The sequence below is a fragment of the Microcaecilia unicolor genome, chromosome 11 (genome assembly GCF_901765095.1).
Source record: "Microcaecilia unicolor chromosome 11, aMicUni1.1, whole genome shotgun sequence".
Lineage (NCBI taxonomy): Eukaryota > Metazoa > Chordata > Amphibia > Gymnophiona > Siphonopidae > Microcaecilia > Microcaecilia unicolor.
Window position 1 is genome coordinate 80,578,082 of NC_044041.1, and position 22,546 is coordinate 80,600,627.

General features: G+C 44.0%; 1 protein-coding gene across 5 annotated transcripts in view; it reads left to right on the forward strand.

Moving 5' to 3' along the window:
• The window catches only part of NFIC (nuclear factor I C), a 284,683-nt gene that overhangs the window by 15,543 nt on the left and 246,594 nt on the right, over nt 1-22,546 (forward strand). For 3 of the 5 annotated variants that reach the window (XM_030217301.1, XM_030217300.1, XM_030217302.1), the window contains exons 2-3: nt 4,426-4,548; nt 5,115-5,226. The exons of the other annotated variants lie outside the window; for them this stretch is intronic. In XM_030217301.1, the coding sequence (XP_030073161.1) occupies nt 4,490-4,548; nt 5,115-5,226 (171 nt within the window). In that variant the 5' untranslated portion in view covers nt 4,426-4,489. The remainder of the gene's footprint in view (nt 1-4,425; nt 4,549-5,114; nt 5,227-22,546) is intronic. 5 annotated transcript variants of the gene reach the window in all.

The following is a 22,546-nucleotide window of genomic DNA, read 5'->3' on the forward strand; positions in this document are numbered from 1 at the left end:
CCAGGCACCAGAGTTCTGCATGGAAACGGTTTACCTTACTTATGTTTGAAGAAAAAAGATCAAGACTTATTTTTAAACAGACTTTTGGTAAGGCTGAGTACGCCCTGTAATTAAAAGCTAAGGGGTCCTTTTATGAAGCTGTGGCAAACGGGGGCCAGCGCTGGCGTCGGCATGTGGTTTTGACCGCGTGATGAGGCCCCCTTTTACTGCAGCGGGTAAAAGGCAGGTTAAAAACAAAAGTAATGGACATGTGGCAAGTCGAGCACTTTTTGCGTGCCCATTTTGGGGGAGCACTTACCGCCACCAACTGAGGTAGCGGTAAGGGCTCCCATGCTACCCTGGCAGTAACCAGACAGTATGTGGCACTGCCAATTAACGCCGGTTACACACTGGCGCTACAAAAACCCCACCTTTTTGTAGCACCGGAAATGGTGTTCGCTGGGGGAGGGAACTACCTCCGAGCTGCTGCGGTAGCCTGGCGGTACTTCCCTTTTATCGAGTGATAAGCAACACTGGGCCTTCAAGACTAGGATAACAGGAGTACTTTATTAACAGGTGACCCGACACGGGCCCTGTTTCGGCGCCAACTGGCGCCTGCCTCAGGGGTCAGAATATTGATATGGTAGTGTATGAATAATCTGGGTCAAGTGCCTCAACATGTTAGAGTGTCTTACAAAATATCCGCTGTAGCACGAAAAAAAACGCGGGCTCTAGCAAAGAGCTTTCTGTGCACCGGCTAGAGACCGCGTTTTTTTCACGCTACAGCGGATATTTTGTAAGACACTCTTAACGTGTTGAGGCACTTGACCCAGATTATTCATACACTACCATATCAATATTCTGACCCCTGAGGCAGGCGCCATTTGGCGCTGAAACACGGCCCGTGTCGGGTCACCTGTTAATAAAGTACTCCTGTTATCCTAGTCTTGAAGGCCCAGTGTTGCTTTTTTGGTTGTATGCTGTTTTGCCCTCTCTATTTGTACTGTATCGAGCGATAAGCCCCATGTTGGGCTTACGTCTGCTTTCTAAAAGAGCCCCTAAATAATTTGTAATATTCATGGTTTTTAATGCGTTCTATTTGTGATTCTTTGATACTAGTGTGTATTATGGCTGCTATATAGGAATTTGTGTAGACATATATTTATTTTATAATATTTTATCATCTGCAATGTGCTAAACATGCAGAAAAGCAAATTTAAATAAATTGTTTTGTGACATCACGCTGTCCCCAGGAATCTCCTGCTGATCATGAGCTCTGTGAGGTCATACTATCCTGCAATGTCCACTGCTGCCTTTAATCTCTGGAAAGCTAAATACTTATAAAACAGACCTACCCATATTATCTTGATGAAACACATATGTTAGGCCAGTGCTAGCACATTTTTGGTAAACTGTAATTGTGTTGAGTTCAGTTGCAGACACACTTTTTATTGTTAACAAGTACAAAAATATATTTTAAAAAGACCAAAAAGAAAAGGACAGGAGACCTCAATGGGATAAAAAAAAAAAAGAAGAAGAAAAAAAGAGGACAGGAACGAGAGGAAACAGTCTAGTGTAATACGTAGCTCTGGAAAGTCTGGATAGCAGTTACCTTATGTGAACAAATCTAGATGCAAATTAAGCAGTAATGAATCTGGAGGACTTTCCACTAAAAAGATGTTAATGTGATTTGGGTCTGTGTTCTTCCTGATTCCCCCCCCCCCCCCCCCCCCGTCTTTTATTTAAGTGAAAAGCTACCAAAGCAACTATGAAGCACATATTACATCATAGCTGCGCCATTCTGGTGCCAGTTCACTCTGGAATATCTCAGGAAGTTTTTGTCCACTGCTGTGGTGCAAAAGTCCTGAAGACCCAGCCTCTGAAATAGAAGGAGATTGCTTTGCCATTTTTATTTTAAATTAAATTGTACGTTTGAATGTTAAGTGCTTTTCTGAACCAGTCCTGGCATTTTTTTAATATTTTGCAAAACATGAGGTTTTTGAGCTTCCCTTTCTTTGGGGAGGAGTGTTGTATCTGAAGAAGGACTCTCACAATCTCTGTAGCTCATGTGCAGATAGCTTCTTTGGATTATGGGTTCTGGAGTTGAAGTTTCTTAGGCGAACTACAGGCTTTTTTTTTTTTTTTTTGCTTCATTAAATGTGGACAAATGGGCCAATACAGATGTTTGCAGTTGAGTTTCAGCTCTGGCTCTGGACTCGGGTGTGTGTTTTTGTTTTTAATTAAAAATGTATACTGTCAGAATTTTGAAAAGATGCACCTGTAAACTACAATCTGTTTTTAGGTTTTAGGTCTTTTTTTCTTTAATTTTTAGATCATTTTCATGTTCCTAGTTCCAGACTTTCATTAAGGTCAGCAGTTCCAGCCGAGAAGGCATGAGAAGCCACTCTTTTCAGGGGTGTGGTGGTGGGGGGGGGGGAGCGGGGAGGACTGATTCCCAGAGCTGCATTTGAGAGCAGTGGGGAAGGGAGGTTCTTCCCCCAACAGATCATAGAGTATGGCTTTTAAGCAGGCAGAACCAGGCTCTTGTTTAGCCCAGCTCTTTTATTTATTCAAAATATGGCGTCTTAGGTATTTGCTTATGTTACTATTCCTAAATGCAGACCTTCTTATTCTTCTCTATCAGGGGTTCTTAACCAATGTTGCAGAGAAGGGTCTTGAAATCTGAGGCAATTTATTGAAACTTTTTAGACAGAATGAAGGCAGTTATTAGGACTGTGTACTATTGTAATTTTAGTGACATGTTAGTAGTTAGGACTGATCTAATAGCGACACAAGCAGCTGTCAGTCACTAGTGGACACATGGTTTAGAAAGGGGGTGCTGGGTTTCATTGATCAGTTAAAGGGACGCAGGACCCAAACAACGTTAAGACCATCTGCTCTATGTTTGCAGCTTTCATTTTTGTGCTAACTGTATCTATGTGTTGCTCCTTGATGTAGCTGGGGGTTTTTTTTTTTTAGATTTTTCAAAACCCAACTTGGAAATTTCTGTACTCTTAAGTTTTAATACCTGGAAGCTGGGGAAAGGACACAGGTGCTTTGACATTTTGTTCTTTAGATTGTAAGCTCCTTTGAGCAGGGACCGTCCTTCTTTGTTTATTTTGTACAGTGCTGCGTAACCCTAGTAGCGCTCTAGAAATGTTAAGTAGTAGTAGTAGGTGCCAGCTATGTGGGTGCAGTGGGTGCTGAGCACCCTCAATATTGAGCAACCTCCTTTGCTGTGTCCTGGGAGGGGTATTATGTAATATATTTAGCACCCCCAATCATTTTGAAAAGTTGGCTTCTAGGGAAAAGGCCACATTGGACTGAGGGATCTTGTGTTTCAGCTCAGTAGCATATAAGTAATCTTGAAAGAGGTGTTGATTGTGGGGGTGCGCTTCTTAATTCAGTTTCACAGCACATGTCTGCTTGGGTGGGTACAGGCGTGTCCATCTGAATGCATCTGTGTGCTATCAGTTCATAGCAGCATTTCTCTGTGGCGAAGACTGAAGTTATCAGTGGGTATGTATGCATGTGTGCTCATTAGGGATGTTAAATATTAAACAGTTAAATGGTAAATAGAGTTTTGCTATTTATTCTTCATGTAAACATTTAATAAAATCTGGCCCTAGTCTGCTGCAGGGTCAGGTGACAGTGAGTCGGACATGAGCCAGGGTTGACTTCGCACTTCCTGCTTGCATGTTCCAGGCCTGTGTGATATCATACTGCCTTCCTCCATGGGGCTCCCTTCTGGCCCTTTCTCCTCTCCCTCCTCCCCCTCCCCCAGTCTTTAAGTGGTTAACTTGTTAAATGGTCTGTATATCCCTATTATTCATGTGCTTGTTGGTCCCTAGACTCACAGAGGTTTGGCTGTGTAGTGCTGCTCCATGTACTGTCTCATTTTACATCCCGGGTAGGTAAAAATAGCTTCCCCTTTAGAAGAATCTCTGAACCAGGATGTAAATATAGGAACAATAAACTCATTATACTGGGTGTCAGAGAGAGAGTATGCCTTAGCAGTTCTTCATTCAGAGGAATGGGCTTGGCAACTCTTTCCCCTCCCCCCAACTTGGTTTCTGGCTCCTCCTCCCATCCCTCTTCCTCTATGGTCTGGGCCTTATACTGGGAAAGGTGAGGTGTAGGGAAATTCACCTCCCGTAGGGCCCCCTTTTAAAATGCTCATGTCTTATAATTTAATGGAATGGAACAAAGTGGCACAGATGGAAACCCACTATGAGCTCAACAACACAATCTGTGCTCCTGTGTTTGAGGGATCGCTGTGGCCCAGTATCCGGCCCAACCTCAGCCAATCAGACATTTTCCCCAGCCCAGGCCCTGAGGCTCCTCATCTCATCATATTTGCATATAATAATTTCTTGCATTTTGTAGAGAATACAGAAAGGGAAAGAGCGCATTTCATACACAAATAATTTCATTTTATTCCTAAAGGGGACAAGTCCATACCACAGTAACCTGACAAGGTCCAGCCCTTACCTGCCATACTAAATCCTGAATGGACTGGACAAAAACCCACCTTAGCTTCATGTGGACACACTCCTTGCTTCCTAAAAGGTTTGTCAATATTTTGTGTTGTGCTTTTACTGACCCCCCCCCCCCCCCCAGAGAGAATAAGATTAGAAACAAACTATGTAAACTTATCTGTGTCCACCTACACTGTTTATGAGAGAGGAGTTTTTTTTTTCTATTCGTCTTTTCTTTTCAACCTGGCACTTTTCTCCTGCCCATTTAACCATCCTCTGCTTGGTCTTTGATGTCATGAGTGTTCATGAGCAACAACCAACCCATTTAGCCTCTCCCTCATTTTTGTATTCCCTTCCTTCCCTTCCTGCTTAGCCAGATGTTGTGGTGACAGTTCTTTAGCCAAGGGGCCATTGAGTGAGGTCATCCTTCAGAAGCCTGCACAGCATTCCCAGTCCTGGCAGGCCCACCGAGCAGCAGCCAGGCTTGTAAATCAAATATGGATCACTCCTCTCCGCAGTACACAGTGTGGCTTGTGAGCTGTCAGCCCAGCCCCTGTCTTAAATTTTATTGTAAGGAATGAATAAAAAATGCCCTTTTAAAAAGGTAAAATTAACTGAAATTTTTTTATTTTTTATTTTTTTGGATTTGGAGAGTAGAAGCAGCAGGGAGTCTGAAAATGGGGTAGTGCTCTATGGGTACCAAGATGACGAGACAAAACACCGCTGTGGAAGATGGGATGTTTCTCAGCCAGGAATGAACGGCCTGCAGGTGAGGAGAAAAAAAAACCTACCTTCCAGTGAGAAAACCAGAGCCTTTTTTGAACTGTAGATGGTGGGTTGATCCTGGAAACTGAACATCAGACTGGGAATAGGATGTTTCAGTCCAGACAGTGAGAGAAGAGTTCAGACAATGAGCTCAGTCATTCAATATATAGAAACAGAATGTAAAGGCAGCAAAAGGTCATAAGCTCATCTAACCTGTTCAGTTTCATTCCTAGTGCGGTGCCATAGTCCCCAGGTGATTCTGGCTTTCCTCTGCACTTCTTTGCAACCAGAGACCCTCTGTGCCTTTGAGTGTCCCTGGCTTTCTTCAAGTGGGCTAGGTTTTAACCTCATCTCTGCTGGGGCCATCTGTGTATCCACACCCTAGGGACAGCAAGAAACTCCTTTTGATTGAAGGGGCTAAACAAACCAATCTTTTCCTCTACCCACAAGTTCTCAAGCTACTGATGTTGTGTTGAGCAAAATACTGGTAGGTCCGTGGTCCACCCCTTTCCACAGCCTATGCTCCACCCCCTTTCCATGGAATAAATATTATGTGATAACGAACCTGAGTCTCTATCCTTGGATCCACAGTGCTGCCGGCTCTTCATCTGTAGCCAGTTTTGCTCAAATTTGCTTCTTAACCATCCCTTGTACTTCTCAGATATTTGAATGTCTCTGTCATATTTATTTATTTATTTATTACATTTGTATCCCACATTTTCCCACATAGCAGTAGGCTCAATGTGGCTTACAGGTTCCGGAGAGGAGAGTACCAACTCCGGGAATATATACAGAGTGGAAAATAGAGTAACAGTAGGTGCAAGGAAGCTGATAAGGTTCCGGAAAAAAGAATACAACTCTGGGACGAATATACAGTAGCATATAGAGAGAAGTAATCCCAATGAATCTGATAAGTCTCCGGGGATGGGACTACAGCTTCTAGTGAGCAATAGAGAGTAGGATAAGGGTAGAAGTACACTTAATTATAACTGGAGTGGTAAAATTTATACAGTTTGAAGTAATAGGATTATGTGGAAGGGGTATTGTTCATTTCTTAGTTCGATAGATGTGATGCATTGTTCATGAATTAGTTCAGGTCTGCTGGGTAGGCTTTCCGGAAGAGGTGAGACTTGAGGTCTTTTCGGAATTTTAGACGGGTGTTCACAGTTCATATCCACCTGTGTCTCCTTTTCTGTAGGGTATACAAACTTAGGCCCTTAAGTGTCATCTCATAAGGCTTTTGGTGTAGACCCTGCAAAATCTGGTGGCCTTTCTCTGGACTGTTTTCACCCTCTCATTGTACTTCTGGCCATACAAGCTCCAGAATTGGAGACAATATTTATGTACTTTATTTCTATTTCACCTCAAACCAAGGAGGATCACAAAAACACATATAAAAACATCTGAACAAAAAATGTAAATACAACAAGCATTCTTCACTAAAGCATTCATAAACCTGCATCAGAAAACATTGTCACTTCTTCTTCTTCAAAAAAAATCAAAGTACTGCATTTCTATCTCTAATTTCCAAAAGTTCTTAATCAGAGCCAGTATTCCAGGTGAGGGCTCAGTAATCACATACAAAGCAACACTGTCACGTCCCTGTTGTTTTCTGCTGGTTCTTCCATCACTCTTCTATTCACCCTATCATCCCTCCAGCTACTACTACTACTTAGCATTTCTATAGGCCCACCACCTCATTCCACTGTTTCACTACCTTGAGATCATGGGACATGATCCCTCCCAGGTCTCTGTCCCAGTTGCTGTCACCAGTGTCTAATAGAAACAGATTGAAGTGCCAACTGATTTTGCCTCCTGCATTGTAAGTTTCTATTCCCTCAACCATGATTATGCCTCCTGGCAAAGCTGGGTCCTACTGCCCACAGTTTCCTCAGTTAAGCATATTCTTGCCTGAAAACAAACTGAACAACCACTGTCTTTTTTTCACCTTTGTTCCAAAGCCTCTGTGAAAGGGTTTTATTTTGGTGGAAATAGGGGGCAGGAGGTCCACATTGTCTTGAGAAAGGACAACAGGGAGGCCTGCTTAGTTTAATAGTTTAAATATTTTGGAAGTAATGTGGTAGAGAATGGTGTCTAGGTCTTGCTGCCATGACAACTGGAGCTTTAGTCATACTGGTGTACTGGCTAACATTAAAGAAGTAGTATTTTTTGGGTGTGTTTTGGGAATTTTTTTGTATTTAATCAGCAAAAAGGTTAGTTCAGCTTCCTGCCTGCTGTTCCTTTGAATAGATGTAATATTTCCTTACTGGTCAGAGTGTAGGCGAGGTTGGGAATGGGACCAGTTCCGCATCTATTGACTACTGCCACAGTAACCAGAAATCCAGTTCTCCCTGTTTTCTTGGGGGCTCTATAGGTTGAAATACCCCTGGGCATGTGTTCTTTAAAAGATTCCCAGTGGGTAATGGATAAGCTATAGATACTACATTGGTCTTGGAGAATATTAAGGATTTTTCAGGGTGCATTAGACACACAGAGGATATGTCTGAAGATGATGATGGTCTAGATGAGGTTTTGCGATCACACAGAATTCTACAGATTGTAGATCTCCTGTTCACAGTATTTGATACCTTAAGTGACTGTAGCTTCTGCTAAGTGATGTAATTGCAGTTAATCACTTGCTCTAGCTGCACATATAGCTGGAATTTCAGCTCTGGTCCCTCTCTCAAGGTATGTGTGCCTCCTGCTTCAGACTTAAGCCTCATGTCTTTAAAAACTGGATCTGTGTGGTTTTCGACACTCATCTACAACAATACAGAGAGGGTCCAAAGTACAGAACAAAGTCCAAAATACAGCAAAAAGCACCAGGAGCCTTCAGAGATGGGACACAATTCTTTATTGATAAAAATCAATATTCCAATATGGACCCAACATGGCTGTATTTCGGCGCACAGCACCTGCGTCAGGGGTGAAATATGTTCTAATATGAAACGAGTGCTATATGCAGCAACTGAACTTCCTCCCTATGAAAACGGAAGACAATCCATCTATTTTATAGAGTAGTCGAGATCATAAAGGCCCTCCTTTCTTTAGGTCCGTTTTCATAGGGAGGAAGTTCAGTTGCTGCATTTAGCACTCGTTTCATATTAGAATATATTTGACCCCCGACGAAGGCGCTGTGCGCCGAAACACGGCCATGCCGGGTCCATATTGGAATATTGATTTTTATCAATAAAGAAGTGTGTCCCGTCTCTGAAGGCTCTTGGTGCTTTTTGCTGTATTTTGGACTTTGAACACTCATGTATAGCTTGTAATTTGATTAATTCTTACAGTGGTCCAGTAAAAAATGTTTTATAGTCTACTGTCAGGTTACTACCCTTAAGGTAGTTAGCTATAGGACTCCACGCAGAGCTCAGCCCCAGGCGTAGGTGCTCAGACTGGACCAGGCATAGTTTGGAAACATGCCCAGGAGTCCAGAGCTACATTCAGGATACAGAAGCATGGATTTAGAGTTTACAAGCAGTAGGAGCCTGAGTTGCAGCTTGCACTTGTATAAGAAAAGTTACAAACCTGAAACTTGCAGCTAGTAAGAGCTGAAGGTGCGGATTGGGAGTCAGCTGGACCACAGGTCTTGAAATGAAGTCAGCAGACAGGATATGAAGCAGGAGCAATGACTGGGAGTAAAGTGGAATGGTGAGAAGGTTGCAATGCTGGAAAAATAACTGGGATTAAAGTGGAACAACGAGTAGGTTACAATGCTGGAAAAATGGCTGGGAGTAAAGTGGAGCTGCAAGTACAAAACAGTGCTGGAGCAATGGCTGGGAGTAAAGTGGAACAATGAGTAGATTACAGTGCTGGAAAAATGGCTGGGAGTAAAGTGGTCTAATAAAGATTATCTAATGGAAGAGCAAAAATATCTAACTACATTAAAAAAATTACTCCAAAAATTGAGAGAGAAAAAACACTATTTCAGATCAATAATATTTAAACAACCAAGCCTCAACTGCCCAGGGAAAGTCAAAGACTTTTACAAATTGCAACCCTTTGGGGCTAACTCTCATCGGCTTAATAGTGAACTGCAAAAGCCACAGTGGGAAACAACTCCTGAACCAGGAGGAAAAGCCACTGCAGAAAAAAACAGACACGCACAATCTATGAAAAAATATAAATATAGTGTTATCTCTACTCAAATTTTTGTCTACATATCATCTGATACAGATCCAAGGGATAGAACTCAGCATGCAAAAAATGTTCCACTTATGTGTAAGTAACACCGTCCACTGGCAACACCAGACCCAGGGCAAATGTCCAGCCCCTGGAAAGCTGTAGGCTACAATAGCTGCTGCATTTTCAAATCCTGAACCCCAAGAAGGGCCCCCTTGCTTTGCCCAAATGCGTCAGGAGGAGGAACTATTTTAATATGTTAAGGGCTCAAGATGGCAACAGACGGTTTAAAAACACTGAACATCATTGATCCAATCAGACACTCACGTTTTTAAAGGGACAGACCCATTTGTCAGAAGAATGCCTCCCATTCTATAGGTCCATTCTGTCCCATGTATCCAGTGTTGCTCCCGCTGGCGCAGAATTTTAGAGATGTCACCCCTTTGGTTGTTAGCAAGGATGTCCTGCATCTACACAGTGTTTTACCATGGGCACATCCAATTTTTGAACTTTTAAACAGTGTCTGTGCTCTACTAATATGACATACGATTTCCTCTTCGTTTGGCCCTCATACAGTAGGTCACATGGACAGCGTATCATATAAATTACTCTGCTGGTGTTACAATTCGTGGTACTATAGATTACTGTCTCCTGACCCACAAGCCACCAAAACTTCTCCCCTTCCTCTATAGTGTCACACACTGAACATTGGCCACATTTACAGTGTCCCTTATGCGCATCCTCATGCCTAGACCATACTGCAGAAGGGGCAAGAATATCATCCAGATTCTTATTTCTTGCAAATGATACTATGCATCGAGACTCACAAAAAACCTCATGGACTCCAAGTACCCCCCAGTGGCATTTTATTACTTTGGCCTCCTTAGGAGAAAAATCAGTATACTTGAAAATGCACACTAAATCTTCCACCAGGGATATATAATGTCCTGATTGAAGTAATAAGTCTCTGTTGTTAAACAAGGCTCATTTATAAGCATTCTTCACTACCTTCTGAGGATAACCTCTGGTAATGAACTTGTCCTTCAAAAATTCTGCTTTTTCTTTGTGTGTAGACAGATTCATCTATAGGTCAGAAATTGAGATAATAGTAAGCTATTTTTGATATGGACCGGATGCATACTGTCAAAGGAAAGCAAAACGTTACAGTCAGTGGGTTTCAAATAGACAGTAGTTTTAAATGTTCCAACTTCACGCGAACGTTTAAAAATGTGCACTCAAAAGGATGACACTCATATTGGAAACGAACTGTAGCATGCATAGTATTTAATTTTTTCACACGGTGTTTTGAGTGCTATTCCAAATAAAAAATACGTTATCGATGTAACGTCATCAACATCGGACCAGCCTGAACTTCTTTGAAGGTTATATCTTGGCTCTTTCTAAATTGGCCATAAATATATTAGCCACCAAAGGTGCAAAAGATGCCCCCATGGCTTCTCCCCTCAAGTGCTGAAACGTTCTACCAACAAACATAAAATAAATATGTTATATTACTACTGAGGCTAACTAGATGAGAAACTCAGTAGGAACAGTCTAAGGCCGGGGACAAGAATCTAAGACATCTTTTAGCACCTCCAGAGCTTCCTGTTGTGGAATAATGGAGTAAACTGGAACTGTGAGTAGGTTACAATGCTGGAGCAAAATGTGGGAGTAAAGTGGTATAGCATTTAGGTTACAATGCTGTAGCAATGACTAGGAGTAGTGTGGAACAGTGAGTAGGTTACAAAGCTGTAGCAATGGCTAGGAGTAGTGGAGAAGTAGTAGGAGAAGTGGAGCAATAGGTAGAAGTAAAGTGGAATAACAAGTAGGTTACAATGCTGTAGCAATGGCTAGGAATAAAGTGGAACAGTGAGTAGGTTACAATGCTGTAGCAATGGCTAGGAGTAAACTTGAACTGTGAGTAGGCTACAATGCTGTAGCAAAATGTGGGAGTAAGGTGGTATAGCATTTAGGTTACAATGCTGTAGCAATGACTAGGAATAGTGTGGAACAGTGAGTAGGTTACAATGCTGTAGCAATGACTAGGAGTAAAGTGGAACAGTGAGTAGGTTACAAAGCTGTAGCAATGGCTAGGAGTAGTGGAGAAGTAGTAGTAGTAGGAGAAGTTGAGCAATAGGTAGAAGTAAAGTGGAATAGCGAGTAGGCTACAATGCTGTAGCAACGACTAGGGGTAAAGTGGAACAGTGAGGAGGTTACAATGCTTGAAAAATGAACATAAGAACATAAGTACTGCTATACTGAGACAGACCGAAGGTCCTTCAAGCCCAGTATACTGTTTCCAACAGTGGCCAACATATGCTGCTTATCCTAGAATATGCACTGGTTTTTCCCCAAGTCCATCTTAATAATGGCTTATGGACTTTTAGGAAATTGTCCAACACTTTTTTAAACCCTGCTAATCTAACTGATTTTATCACATTCTCTGGCAACGAATTCCAGAGTTTAATTACTCGTTAAGCGAATAAATATTTTCTCTGATTCGTTTTAAATTTACTACTTAGTATCTTCATTGTGTGCCCCCTAGTCCTAGCATTTTTGGAAAGAGTAAACAAGTGATTCACATCTACCTGTTCCACTGCACTCAGTATTTTATATACCTCTTTCATAGCGCCCCTCAGCCGTCTCTTTTCCAAGTTGAAGAGCCCTAGCCGCTTTAGCCTTTCCTCATAGGGAAGTCATCCCATCCCCTTTATCATTTTTGTCGCCCCTCTCTGTAACTTTTCTAATTCCACTATATCTTTTTTGAGATACGGTGACCAGAACAGCACACAGTATTCAAAGTGTGGTCGCACCATGGAGCGATACAAAAGCATTATAACATTCTCAGTTTTGTTTTCCACTCCTTTCCTAATAATTCCGATTATTATATAGAGATATGGATAGATAGATGCATACCCAGATGGCAGTTTCCATAAGTAATTTATCCAGGCAAATGGTCTATTTGAAAATTGCTCATCCGTGCTGCAAGTAAAAGTACTCATTGTTAGTTTTTGCCTTACTGTAACTCTCAGTATCTATTGTTTTGCTTTCACTGCAGCTGCTCTTTGCCTTTGCCCCATCCCCCACCCCTCCTCAGCCTGAAGCTAGGTGACTGCCAGTCTTGCACAGTGGTTAAGTCAGCCCTGGGTGATTAGGTCTCTGGCTCTGACCTCTGAGGCTGACCTCTCAGGGTCTTGCTCTGACACCTGCAGAGGGTCTGTAGCAGCTCTGGAGAAGGTTGCCCTCTCACCCCTGTTTTACTTTTCTGACTTTGGCCTGTTAAGTTGACAGGAGTCTCTCTTTAACCATGACCTGTGGAAGGTCAGCTCAAGTCATACCTGGCAATACAGATGAAACAAGATCTTTTTCCTTTCCCTGGGGAAACAGCCTTCTCTTTGCAACCGCTCCTCATTAATGAAGATTCATTTCCTCAAAACTTTTTCTCCTGTATTGATAATTTTTATTTTTAATAAGCCTAGTGTTAAATGGAAGAATAACAAAAAGCTAAAAAGTTTTTCTTTATTTTGCATATCGCTATCATTGTTAGAAGTGGCATATTTAAAAAAAAAAAAATTTGCAGAATTGCAGAAGCCTGGGACAAGCACAGAGATTTCTTAGCCGTGGGAAAGTGGGTTCAAAATCAGGGAAGCCAGTAGGATCAGTGGAAGCAATTTATGTGGCCCATATGAATAGTTCTTGGGAGCCATTATCTGCTGTTCTTTTATAGTATTTCACCCATCATGGTTTGGATCACCTTAGAGCAGGAGACGAAAGAATGGCTTCTTTTGACCACAGAAGGGAAGGAGACAATATCAAACCCGCTTCTCCTTTTTTGATAGAAGGAACTAACAAAAAAAGAAAAGCAAAAATGCTACCAAAAGGAGCTTGTCTGCCTGTTTCTTCTTTCTCCCCCCCCCCCCCACCCTCACCCTCACCCTCACCCTCACTGAATATTCTGTGCAATGGGGTCATTGCTTCCTGGTCTTATACCAAATCTTCTTTCCTTTTCCTATCTTCTCTTTTTATCTTGGACTTTCACTGTCCATGAGATGTGGAGAAGTGGCCTAGTGGTTAGCGTGGTGGACTTTGGTCCTGGGGAACTGGGTTCAATTCCCACTACAGGCAGCTCCTTGTGACTCTGGGCAAGTCACTTAACCCTCCATTGCCCCAGGTACAAATAAGTATCTGTATATAATATGTAAGCTGCATTGAACCTGCTATGAGTGGGAAAGCACAGGGTACAAATGTAACAAAAAACAAAGAAGAGGTGGGGGAGGCATCGTTTCACTTATTCACACTTCTTTCCTTGTTTGTCACTCCTGCTGTTTCCCTCTGTTTTTTTGTTGTTCATTTCAACACCTGTCCTTGTGTTTTTATTTTTATTTTTATCAGGGGTGCTGAGACATTGAAAATAGGGTAGAAAGGGGATGGGGGTGCTGCCCTTCCAGAAAAGAAATACAATCCTGGCCCATAGCTGTCCTGCTACCTTTACAGAGCATGTCTGACTGAAGGATAATTACCCTTTGCTGTCTTGGAATCTGATATTTCTTTTTCACCTGTGAAAATGCACCCTTAGTAGTGACAGGAACTTAGCAGCACGAGTTGGCTTTGGTGGTCTGGTGAATGGAGAGTAAGGCCTTAGGGGCCTCCATATGTTGTCCCGGAGTTTTTGGTATTGTGCTGGTGCACTCTGCCTAGTGTTCCTGCATTTCCCATATGGCTGTGTGTTCCATGAGAGGGACTGCATGTTTTTCGGAGCCTGTGCGACTCCATTAGTGCAGTGTTCACTCCCCTCTCTATGCCAGTGCACTTTATTTTGCATCGTGTTGCACAAGCTCTGGAGTGAGCACAAACAACGTTGTTAAAATCTTGTCAGGTGTGGGGAGGGGGAAATCATGTTCGTGGGCTAGTTATTTTAGACTGGGAAGCCCCTTTCCCCCATCTCATCTCCGCAGCCCCTGATTTCATATAGTCATGCACAGTTCAAATTAGTCTTGGATAGCTTCAAATACAGCTGATAAATTTCCTCTAATAGTGTGGTGAATGAGGATTAAAGGGCACTTCAAAGCAATTAGAAATCTGGGAAGCTCTAGTGTTAACAAGGATCCCAGAAGAGTGTTTGCATATATATATTATAATGGAAGAAAACCCCTGCTCAGTTCAGAGGGCTTGTTTGAGTGTTTGTGGATTAGGATTGTGCCATCCTAATGTCATTTCAGCCCCCCCCCCCAACACTGCTACATCTCACCTAGGTGCAGAAGTGGCAGATATGGGACTTTAATAGCTGCGCGACTGTTTGATGGAAACTAATGCCCTCAGCACTTTAGCAGTGGCCCGTGGGCAGGTGTAGAGTTAGCCAGTGATGTCTTGTGTAAAAATGCATTCAGTTGGGGATCACCGTTGGCCACTGTGTTTTCTCCCTAGATCAGTGTTTCCTAAGTAAGTCCTGGAGTACCCCCTTGCCAGTCAGGTTTTCAGGGCTTTTGCTCCAGGTGCCTAGCTTTTCCAGCAGCTGCCTTCCAGATGCTGTGGAGGACTTGCAGCCCATCTGCATATCCTCACAGCCTTCTCTGGGGTGACTCCCAGATCCACCCCGATCCATCCAGGGCTTTCGCTCCAGGTACCAAGCGGCGAAACATTTTCTTTATACACTTTGTATTTTTTCTCTGCTATTTCGTATGGCTCCAGTACAGTTTCTCTTCTTGGTACTGTCCCTTCCCAATGTCTTTCTCCATCTGAAACAACTGTATACCGCAGGAACAGATTGTCCACCTTCTGCTTTCATCATCTCACCATCTCTTTTGTCTTCTCCCTTCTTCTCAGCTCTCAACCTTCAACATTTCCATCCTTTCATTCAACCATCTCCATTCTGTCTGAGTACATCTCGCCTTCGTCACTGTCGTCATGTCTTTCCTTCTCTTCTTCGTACTCTGTTGCTCCTTCTTCTGCTCTCCGCTGGGATATCAGTCCCAATCCAGGTCCTCCACATCAGATCTCAGTGCAGGTCACACCGTGATGTCTCCAATCTAATTTCTATTCCTCTCCTCTCTCCTTCTTCTCTGCCTTTCTCATGTGCTCTGTGGAATGCCCGCTGTGTCTGCAACAAACTTTCCTACATCCACAACCTCTTTATCTCTCCTACTTTCCATCTGCTTGCCCTAACTGAGACTTGGCTTTGCCCTGAAGACTCTGCTTCAGCTGTGGCTATGTGTCATGGAGTTTACCTTTTCTCTCATACTCCTCACCCGGTTGGTTGCGGAGTTGGTGTCGGGGCTATTACTCTCACCTTCTTGTAGATTTCAACCTCTTCTTTCACCTCAGTCTCACTGCTTTTCTTCCTTTGAAGTCCACTCCATCTGTCTATTCACTCCTCTACCTCTCCGAGTAACAGTCATTTATCAACCCCCTGATAAGTCCCTTTCTTCCTTTCTCACTGACTTTGACTCCTGGCTTTCCTTCTTTCTTGAACCTTCATCTCCTTCCCTCATTCTTGGGGATTTTAACATTCATGCTAATGATCCCTCTGACACTTATGCTTCTCAGTTTCTCCCTTTAACCTCCTATTTCAGTCTTCAATTGTGCTCCACTACCCCAGCTCACCAGAATGGCCACTGTCTTGATTTTACCTTCTTCTCCAACTACTCACTCTGCAGTTTCTGTGCCTCAGCTCTTCCCCTCTCAGACCATCATCTGATAACTTTCACACTTAAACACCCTCCCCCCCAGTCCCATCCAATCTCCACCAATACATTTAGGAATCTTCAGGCTATTTACTCTTCTACGTTGTCTTCCAGTGTTTCAAACCTCTTCTCAACCACTATGTTATCCAAGTCTGTCAATGAGGCTGTCTCTTCTTATATGAGCTGGAGGAGTAGCCTAGTGGTTAGTGCAGCAGACTTTGATCCTGGGGAACTGAGTTTGATTCCCACTGTAGCTCCTCGTGACTCTGGGCAAGTCACTTAACCCTCCATTGCCCCTGGTACAAAATACAGTGGTGGAAATAAGTATTTGATCCCTTGCTGATTTTGTAAGTTTGCCCACTGACAAAGACATGAGCAGCCCATAATTGAAGGGTAGGTTATTGGTAACAGTGAGAGATAGCACATCACAAATTAAATCCGGAAAATCACATTGTGGAAAGTATATGAATTTATTTGCATTCTGCAGAGGGAAATAAGTATTTAATCCCTCTGGCAAACAAGACCTAATACTTGGTGGCAAAACCCTTGTTGGCAAGCACAGCGGTCAGACGTCTTCTGTAGTTGATGATGAGGTTTGCACACATGTCAGGAGGAATTTTGGTCCACTCCTCTTTGCAGATCATCTCTAAATCATTAAGAGTTCTGGGCTGTCGCTTGGCAACTCGCAGCTTCAGCTCCCTCCATAAGTTTTCAATGGGATTAAGGTCTGGTGACTGGCTAGGCCACTCCATGACCCTAATGTGCTTCTTCCTGAGCCACTCCTTTGTTGCCTTGGCTGTATGTTTTGGGTCATTGTCGTGCTGGAAGACCCAGCCACGACCCATTTTTAAGGCCCTGGCGGAGGGAAGGAGGTTGTCACTCAGAATTGTACGGTACATGGCCCCATCCATTCTCCCATTGATGCGGTGAAGTAGTCCTGTGCCCTTAGCAGAGAAACACCCCCAAAACATAACATTTCCACCTCCATGCTTGACAGTGGGGACGGTGTTCTTTGGGTCATAGGCAGCATTTCTCTTCCTCCAAACACGGCGAGTTGAGTTCATGCCAAAGAGCTCAATTTTTGTCTCATCTGACCACAGCACCTTCTCCCAATCACTCTCGGCATCATCCAGGTGTTCACTGGCAAACTTCAGACGGGCCGTCACATGTGCCTTCCGGAGCAGGGGGACCTTGCGGGCACTGCAGGATTGCAATCCGTTATGTCGTAATGTGTTACCAATGGTTTTCGTGGTGACAGTGGTCCCAGCTGCCTTGAGATCATTGACAAGTTCCCCCCTTGTAGTTGTAGGCTGATTTCTAACCTTCCTCATGATCAAGGATACCCCACGAGGTGAGATTTTGCGTGGAGCCCCAGATCTTTGTCGATTGACAGTCATTTTGTACTTCTTCCATTTTCTTACTATGGCACCAACAGTTGTCTCCTTCTCGCCCAGCGTCTTACTGATGGTTTTGTAGCCCATTCCAGCCTTGTGCAGGTGTATGATCTTGTCCCTGACATCCTTAGACAGCTCCTTGCTCTTGGCCATTTTGTAGAGGTTAGAGTCTGACTGATTCACTGAGTCTGTGGACAGGTGTCTTTCATACAGGTGACCATTGCCGACAGCTGTCTGTCATGCAGGTAACGAGTTGATTTGGAGCATCTACCTGGTCTGTAGGGGCCAGATCTCTTACTGGTTGGTGGGGGATCAAATACTTATTTCCCTCTGCAGAATGCAAATAAATTCATATACTTTCCACAATGTGATTTTCCGGATTTAATTTGTGATGTGCTATCTCTCACTGTTACCAATAACCTACCCTTCAATTATGGGCTGCTCATGTCTTTGTCAGTGGGCAAACTTACAAAATCAGCAAGGGATCAAATACTTATTTCCACCACTAGTAAGTACCTGAATATATGTAAACTGCTTTGAATGTAGTTGCAAAAACCTCAGAAAGGAGGTATATCAAGTCCCATCCCCTCCCCTAATACCATTCTCTGCTCTGGATACTCTTGCTCCTTCCATTCCCCCTTCTGTATGGCGAACCAAACCCCAGCCTTGGCTAACCTCTAGAATCCGTTATCTACATTCCTGTGCCCGATCTGCCAAATATCTGTGGCTGAAATCCCATGCCCATGCTGACTTCATACATTTCAAATTCTTGCTGACCTCCTGCAAGTGTACAGCGCTGCATACGTCTAGTAGCGCTATAGAAATGATGTTAGTAGTAGTAGTAGTAGTAAAGCACTCCCTTGCCAGTCAGGTTTTCAGGATATCCACAATGAATATACATGAGATTGATCTGCATACACTGACTCCTTTGTATGCAAATCTCGTTTATGCATAGTCATTGCAGATATCTTGAAATCCTGACTGACTAGGGGGTGCTCCAGGACCAACTTGGGAAACACTGTCCTAGATCAGTAATATTGTCTACTTCATATAGAAAGGGCAGGGAGGATTTGAAGATTGGAGTATCCCGTTTATATATGTTCTGGAGGGCAGTTTCAACTTGGTGGGGGGGGGGGGGGGAGAGGGGGAAGGGTTATAGGTTCTCTTCCTTGCTTATGGTTGAACATTGAGGAACTCCAGCTGTGCACTCTCCTCGTGTTTGGCTTTAGGTCTAGGGAACGTTCCAGCTCCGGCTAGACCCATTCATGTATCTTTGCTGCCTCACCCTCAAGTTTAAATGAGACCTTTGCCATAACTGGGAATAGGGAGATGGTGAATAAGCCAAGCAGTCATGCTGGCCACAGGGACAGGTGGGAATTTTTATGAGACAAGTCCATTATTGATCTGCTGCAGCAGCTGGAGTTTATGAATCCTTCTGGAACAAGTCCAGGCTTAGAAATGTTTGCACAGGACAAAGAAGGTGTTGGACTGGAGTGGAATTCTTGTGTTGCACTCCGAATGACCACGTTGCCACTAGGTTGGGTCTGGGAAGGTTCCTCCTTGGCTTTGCAGAGACTTGTTGCTGATCTGTTGTGTCAGTTGGCATCCCATGCCAAGGCAGAATGCCTCTCCAACGCCACAGTGTGTCATTCTTTCTTTGGAATGCATGCATGCTCCCCACCCCCTGCATGCGCTCTCCCACTCGCCTTACCTATCAGTTGCTGAAACACACACACTCTCTCTTCCTGTAGTCCTGCCGGTGTTCTTGTTTCTATTGATTTATAACTTTTCTGTGTCTGCGTGTCTGTCCTTACAGTATCCACTATGAAAAATCCAGTATCTACGTAGAACTCATTGGTCTTTTACAGTCTGTGGGTATACATCTAGTGCAATTTGCCACTTGGAAAAAACATAATGCCAGTGTTAAAAATGTTCATAAGCATAAGCCTTTTAGTCTTTCCATCCCACATGCCGCTCCACTGCATGGCTTTGGATAGTCTTTTGTGTCTTGCCAAAAAAATATTTCTGTTGGGGCAGGGGAGATGTTTGCATTCCGTCCTTCATCAGAGAACAAACAGACTGGGCCCTGCAAGGAGGATCTAGACCTGACAAACCCTCTTTACTGTCTGATTGAGGGCCCCCAGGGGTCTGAGCCAACACAAGAGCACAGGAATAAAGGAGACAGTTCAGAAAGAGTCACCTGTTACATGACAGCCTCTGCTTGAAGGCAAAGACTTCAGAATATAATGCATCCACAGAGCAGTGCTTCCTATACCTTGGATCGGATCATACCTTTTTATCCAAACAGGATGTCAACACATTTTATTAATCTGTTTAAAAGCTGAATAAATAATTATGCTTGAGCAGGAGGGGAGGGCATTTCTCAGACTTGGCACCAGGGCCAGGAATCTCTGGCACCAGGCCTTGTCAGAGCCTTTTGCATGTAAGATATTTTTATTGCCCCTCAATCTAGGCTCACCAAAGACTTTTTTTTTTTTTTTTTTTTGCTGTTTATTTGCACAGTTTTTCTGCAGCTTTGTTTTTGCAGTGTCTTTTCCGGCAGGGTTTCTTTATTATAGAGCTTTCTTTTTCCGCTGCGCTGCTCTTTGAGGAGATGTGAACGGGCGCTGGAAACACCTAGGAAGGCCCTAGAAATGGCTGCTTGACAGCTGGAAAACAATTTAGCAGTGAAGGGTGGAGAGGGACCCTAATAATGACTGCAGTGCAGCAGAATTGCAGTACTTGCACCAGGCAGGCCCTATAACTCTGCAGAAGTGGGACTGAAAGCATGGAAACTTGCTGGACAGATCCAGCTGCTTCTCCAGGCCCTTTGTTTTTCTCTGTCTGGACCATCTAACTTGATGTATTTCAGGGCTAAGGAGGGAATTCTGTAAATCAGCATATGAAAGAGAAGTGCTTGTTTGAAAGAGAACAAGATCACACTGTATGCTCCCTGGCTCAGGGACAGTCTCTTAACTGTGTTGCACTGTGCTGTGTACATCTTGTGGCACTATATAAATGTTTGTTAACGGTGATCTACATAATAACATAGTAGATGACAGCAGATAAAGATGTGTAGGGTCCATCCAGTCTGCCCAACAAGATAAACTCATAGCATAATGTGTTGTGATACTACCAGTGGCGTACCAAGGGGGGGGGGGGGGCGGTCCGCCCCGGGTGCATGTCGCTGGGGGGTGCCACGGCGCACGCCTGTTGCCCTGTCTCAGTCCGAGAAAGTTCGCAATTCGCATGTGTTCACTGCTCCCTCTGAGTCTGCCCTGGAACAGGTTCCTGTTCTAGGGCAGACTCAGAGGGAGCAGTGAACACATGGGAATTGCGAACTTTCTCGGAGGCAGGGCAACAGGCGTGCGCCGTGGCACCCCCCCCCCAGCGGCGTGCACCCAGGGGGGGGTGTCATTTCGCGGGGGGGGGGGGAAGAGGTGTAATTTTGCCGGGGGGGGGGTCACGCTGCACCCGGGGGGGGGGGGGGGCGCATCGGCGATCCGCCCCAGGTGTCAGCTAGGGTCAGACGCCACTGGATACTACATATGTACTCGATCTTGATTTGTCCTCACCATTTTCAGGACACCCGACTGTAGAAATCTGCAGGGCACTGGCCTTTGTTTTTCAGCTACTGAAGCTGAATCTGTCCATCCATGTTCAGGGCACAGACCCTTGAAGTCTTCCAGGCACTGGCTTCGCTTCCCAATTACTGGTGTTGCCATCTGATCACTGCTAAGCTTATTTGTTTCCTTGCCTTCTATACAGGATTTCTTTGTGTTTATCCCATACATTTTTGAATTCAGCTACTGTTTTCATTTCCACCAGCTTTCACGGGAGGGCATTCCAGGTATTTACTACCCTCTCTGTGAAAAAGTACTTCCTGACATTGTTCCAGAGTCAGCCCCCCCCCCCCCCTTCATCCTCAATTCATGTCTTCTAATTCTACCACCTTCCTGTCTCTGGAAAAGGTGTGTTTGTAGAGTAATACCTTTGAAATATTTAAATGTCTGTATCATATCACCCCCCCCCCCCCCCGTCTCTCCTTTCCTCCAGGGTGTACATGTTCAGGTCCTCAAGTCTCTCCCCATTCGTCTTGTGACACAAACCCCATACCATTTTCTTCGCTTTTATCTTCAGAAGGCATTGCGCATATGAGATGTGTTAATGTTTGTGCAGACAGTTTGTTATTTAGGAGGGCCATTTCTCATGACTCAGCTTATTTCTTATATATATATATATATATATATATTTTTTTTTTATACTTGCTAAGGACAATATGAATTAGCAAAAGTTTTATAGAGCCAATGTATGCAAGTCCATGATGCCCATTGACTAGGAATGAGAGTAGGCTAGTGGTTAGAGTAGTTGGCTAAGAACTGAGGAAGTCAAGGTTCAAGTTCCACTCCTGCTGTTGCCTGCATATAATAATACGTGTAAACTGCTTTAGTTGTACCACAGAAAGGTGATATATCAAATCTATGACCCTTTTACCCTTTTTGGAACCTTGGGCAAGTCACCTAACTCTTCACTGACTCAGATACTAACTCAGATTGTGCCTACTGTATCTGAATTGTACAATATCATAAGCACAAGTGTGGAAAGAAACATAGGTAAATATAAACTTGTGAGCGTGAGGTGTGCATGCCCATGACAGAAAAAAACTTTTGGTGCAAGTGTGCTCACAGTGTGCCCGCTACAAGCTGTACCCCCTCCTACCCAGTCCCCAGCAGGATGTGGTGTATGGAAATCTGCCTAATAAGGAGAGAGGGGCCTTCTGGGAAGTCTGCACAGTGCTGGAGTTGCTCTGCTCTCTGCCTGTTAATTTTAACGCACAGACTTCTCCTTGCAATGTTATTGGCAGCCCAGTAGCCCAGCACGCTGTCACAGGAGGTATAGCAGCACAGACTCCAATCTCCCCCACTCACACCCACACCTTCTGATACAACCCCCAGCCCCTGATCACCTCCTGATCACACCCTGCACTCTGATACAGCCCCCAGCCTCTCTCCCAGTCAATGACCAAACTTCCAGATCTGGGCCCCAACCCCCATCAACAGCCATGCCCCCCCCATGAAAAACCCCACCCGTGATAGCAAACCCGTTCCTCCAAATCCCCTGATGCCCC